This window comes from Pteropus alecto, unplaced genomic scaffold (genome assembly GCF_000325575.1).
Source record: "Pteropus alecto unplaced genomic scaffold, ASM32557v1 scaffold86, whole genome shotgun sequence".
NCBI classification, from domain to species: domain Eukaryota; kingdom Metazoa; phylum Chordata; class Mammalia; order Chiroptera; family Pteropodidae; genus Pteropus; species Pteropus alecto.
Genome location: NW_006442109.1, coordinates 7,882,692 through 7,887,522, shown reverse-complemented (window position 1 = coordinate 7,887,522; position 4,831 = coordinate 7,882,692). Strand labels below are relative to the sequence as shown.

General features: G+C 53.1%; 1 protein-coding gene across 1 annotated transcript in view; it reads right to left on the bottom strand.

Annotated features, from left to right (window-relative positions):
• Window positions 1–1,273: 1,273 nt before the first annotated feature.
• The window catches only part of CLN6 (CLN6, transmembrane ER protein), a 12,851-nt gene continuing 9,293 nt past the window's right edge, over window positions 1,274–4,831 (bottom strand). Inside the window, exon 8 of the mRNA XM_025038741.1 lies at window positions 1,274–3,952. Coding sequence (XP_024894509.1) covers window positions 3,682–3,952 — 271 coding nt within the window. The 3' untranslated portion in view covers window positions 1,274–3,681. The remainder of the gene's footprint in view (window positions 3,953–4,831) is intronic.

Below are 4,831 nucleotides of genomic sequence, written 5' to 3'. Positions count from 1 at the left end.
GGCTTGCCCCCCCCCCCCCGCCCCCCCCCCCCCCCCCACACGCACACACACAGGAAGTGAGGGCAGGCTAGGGTGTTCCCTAAAGCTGCCGAGCTGGGCACAGTTGGGTTCTCACTCTCCGGCTCCTTGTGCACAGTTCTCAGTGGGGCTTCAACGTCAGGATTCCGCCCACTTTGTCAAGATAGGCACGTCTTGCCACATAGCTTGCGTTCTGCACAAGGGCTTCTGGCCCAGGGGACAAGTGGGTCCTGGGGAGGGGCTGAACATGGGACCTCTGACTAATTTGTACAAGGCACATAGACAGGTGTGCCTGCCTTTGGTCCATTTCTCTCCTTCCTATCCTGACCACCTCTGTGTGGAAGGTTCTTTTTCCCCAAATCCTGCATTGAGTCACCTCTTCACACTTGTTTCTAGACCCAGACACTTTCAGCTGGAGGATTCTGACTCCTCACTGTTAGGGCTGAGGAGAGGCTGACGGAGACGCAGAAGGCAGGAGATGGGAGCTTCTCACTAACAGCCTTGTGGGAAAGAGGTGAAGGAGTCAGGTGGGACCTTGGAAGGGCCGGGACACAGGGCTGAGGCTTACGGGTTAGTGTGGAGGGGCTAAGCCAAAGCGCTCACTCGGAATCACCCCGCATTTGGTAAGGGGGTCCTAGGGGGAGACAAGACATCTCCCTGGGTTTAAGTGAGTGTGTGCTGGGGCTTGGGGCTGTGTACAGCCCCACTGACACACCCTCGCCAACTAATTCCTTAGGCATCTCTCATATGATCAAAACACCTGCTTGAGGGTGGTGACTATGTGAGGGTTCACTATACAAAAATTCATCAGGCTGTATGCTGTACTGTATGGTGTGTATGCGACACTTCAACTCAACAGGAAAAATCAGAGCCCCCTCCGTACCACTTGGGGGCCAGTTTGGTTCACCTGAAGGGCTCCGCCACCAGGTTTGATTCAGCAGGTAGAAGGGGGCAAGAATTTGCATTTTCCTCCGCCATCCTGATGCATCCAGTCAGAACCACACTTTGAGAATCATCAGCCTAGAGTTTTCCAGGTAGAGTGAAGCTAGGTTACAATTAATAAGTATTTCCAGTAAACTGCCCAAAGAGACCCCTGTCAAAAGCAACATAAATCTCTGAGGCGCCAATAATTTGCTGCAATTTCTTTTCCATTCTAAATACGTTAACTCTTGAATAATATGGCTTTGAACTGCGTGGGTCCACTCATGCGCAGATTTTTTCCAATAAATACAGTAAATGTATTTTTTCTTCCTTATGATTTTATCGACATTTCCTCTAGCTTACTTTATTATGAGAATACAGCATATAATACATACAACATACAAAATACGTGTTACCAGTAAGGCTTCCGGTCATCAGTGGGCCCCTTATCACCTGTGGAGTCCCAGTCACGGATCAGAAATACTGTTTGGACCCACAGTTGGTTGAATCCGCAGATGCGAAACCCTAGGATACGAAGGGCCTATTGCAGTTAAGTTTTTGGTGATTCAAAAGTTATATGTGGATTTTGGACTTCGCAGTGGGGTCGGTGCCCCTAACCCCAATGTTGTTTGAGGGTCAACTGTTTTCACTTTCATACCTAATTTTTCATTCACTTTTATTTTTTTTTATACCCCGCCCCACCACCAAATTGTATAAATTTCGGGCCCCACACACCAGCCTTGTGACTGGTCATAAGATATCTGTTAAGTCCTTCTGTGAATAAGCCCTGTGCAGGGGGTTGGAGGAGCAGTGTCCTCCAGGTAAGGAAGGAATCAAATGGGGCGCAGGGCCTACATGGTGTGGTTGTCTCCTGCCAGCAGCCCCTCCTCTGTGCTGTCTGATACAGCAGCCCAGTAAGTTCCATGTGGCTGCTCCTGCACTCCCAGAGATCAAGTGAGTTGCCCAAGGCTAAGGACCAACTTCCAACAAATCAGGCTCCCCATTTTCCCCCAAGGGCACCTCTCTTCTTCAGTCTCTGGAACTGGTTGGTAGCACAGCTGGGAGGCTTGATGTGACATCTCTGAGGGGCAGGTCTGCAGATGCTCTATCCTAGCTCCCCTCCCCTATAGTTCCCAGACTCCTCTGAAGAAGGCCGGGACTGACCAAATCCTTTCTTGCCTGCCCCCTCCCTAACCCCAGGATCCTACAAAGTGGCATGGAAGTCCAGTGGGCAGCACCCACTCTCGGTTAGATGGGGTTCAGTGGGCCCTTGGGGATGGTCCAGCACTCCTGCCTGGACCCCAGACCAGCCACACTTTCCCCTCCTCGATGGACCTCTCTCCTGCCTCTCAAATTCACACCCAAAGTAAGCAGCAGCCCTAGCCAGGTTTGGCTTCTCATCACCTTTATTCACCTCTCACCACCTGATGCTGCCAGCAGGCAGGGATTGACCAGGGGCTGGAGGACCCCAACATGAAAGGAGAATCTGAGGCACGGGGCTCCCTGAGAACATAGGAGAGGAGGCAGGGCCCGGGGAAGGTGAGGCAGGGCCCCTGAGACCCAAGAGCACATGTGGGCCAGTGCTGGCTGGAAAAGAGGCTGTGGTGCCTGCAGCTGTGTGAGACTTGGCCCCAGTGCCTGGGAGAAGGCAGGGACGAGGAGGGGTTGCATCCTACTGGGAATGAGGCCTCCCTTTTCTGGGAGCAGGACCCTGGCCGAAAGCATGAGACGGACTGAGACATGGCCGACTGAAGAGAGCCTCGATACTCCCCGTGCCAAAAGCAGCTCGGGGAATAGTGCAAGTGTTTCAGGACTCTGCCTTCAGTTGCAGCTCAAAAACCTGCAGTCTGGCTGGCATGAAGGCGGTGCCACAATTCTCCTGGAGGGAGAGGTGGGAGACAGAGCTTCTGGCAGAGGAAGATAGTTGGAGAGCTACGGCAGCCAGACCCCAAGATCGGGCTGCTGGTTAGGGAAGTGGCCTGGCCTCTGGACCCTTAGCGTCGGTGGCTCAACACCCCATGCAGCCTGAGGTAGGGATGAGGGTCTGGGGTACACACACCCCTCCCAGGGTAGGAGAGGGCAGTGACAGGACAGTACTACTCGTCCATCCCCAGGCTGCTCCAAGAGGAGAATGTAACCAGCCTACTAACCCACTTTGGGACTGGGCACATCTAGTGCAAGTGAGGCCCAGAAAAGGGATGTACTTTATTAAAAAATACAGAGAAAGTTCACATAACCTATGTAATCTGGCCTCCAGGGTCAGTGCAGGTCTGTGGAGTGGGCCAGGTGATGGCCAAGTCCCCTCTCTATCCCACCCAGGCCTCTCCTGCATGGCTACCAGAAGACTTCCCAGGAAGAAGGGACCAGCCCTGAGCAGTGAGAGTGAGAGGGGCCCTGGCTCTAGTTGGGTGCACAGAAAGGCAGTGCCTATATCTTGGCCGGGGCACACTGCCTAAAAATGAACCCCATCCTGAAATGATCCAAACCAAACAGAAACTTGACCAAAACGATCAAGTCTCCTGGTGATGCATGCCACACGCTCACGCACACACACACACTCCCCTACCCATGTGCACAATGCATACTCTCACCTGTTTTCAGTCACGGGTTGTGCACACACGGGTGGACATACACAGATGCACACACACATGCACATGTGCATACGCGCATGAACGCAGGCACACCCCATGCTCAAACACCCATCTCCCACCCAACAGAGCACCGGTGGCTGGTGCCAGGGACTCAGTGTCGGCTGCTGACATGGAGGGTGTAGAAGGCCCAGGGCTCAGGGACATAGATGACGCCGGGGTACTTCTTCCTGAGTACAGGGTCATTCCATAGCCAGGTGACCCAGAGGGCCACAAGGAGGAGGGTGAGGGCGAAGGAGTAGAAGAGGAAGAGGCCGTTACTGTCCATGAAGAGGCGCTTGCGCTTCTGGTGCAGGACGAGGGCCAGCATGGCGAAGAAGGTGAAGATGAAGAGGATGAAGATCTGGCCCTCTGTGACCAGGTACCTGAAAAGGCCGGTGAGTGAGGGGAGGCGGAGGCCATGGCGGCCCTGTCCAGCCCTGCATCCCTCCCTCCACCCAGGTATCAGGCTGCCCTCCACTCAATCGGAACTGCTCATCTGCTGAGAGGGCTCAGGGAACCACGCCACTCTGAGCCACAACCCATATGCAGCATATTGATTGGACTTGGATAGTTACTATTTTTAAAAATGTTGAGTTTGTTGCCAATATTTAAATAACAAAGTACCTGAATATGTGGATTTCTGGTTTCTCTGGTCACATTAGACCTGTATTCCCACATGACAACAACTGATGAGAGGAGAGAGCAGCTGCCCCATTGAGACAGACGATGGTTCTACGGTTTGCCACAGTCCTCACCATTTCCTGTTGTCTCACTTGACGTCTACTTGATGCATTTCTGTTACCAGCTTGGCTCCTCTAGGCCTTTTGAGTTTGGGAATGCAGTTGCAACTTATGGGGGTTGTCATTAATGCCTCGGTGAAGGCTGGAACACAGTCTCAGATCTCCCGGGGCTCCCTGCAGCTCCCAAGGCAGCACCGAGCCCATGGCCAGGAACTCAGTGACACTGGTTGGAGGGCTTCTGAGAGCTTATCCGATCCACTCCTCTGCCTCTAGAAAGAATGGCAATGCTGGCCCACTCCACTTAAGGACCTATAGTTCTGCAGCTCTGTGATCATGGGGAATTTACACGATGTCTTGGAGCCTATGTTTTCTTACTCATACAGCGGGCATCGATGGCCCTATATCTCAAGGTTACTGACAGGAGTAATCGTTCAGCAAACGGTTGCTGCTACTGTTGGAGCTATGCCTGCACTAACGTGCTCCGGGTAAGAACTGGGCAGGAAGCCCTTTCCTACGTCTAAC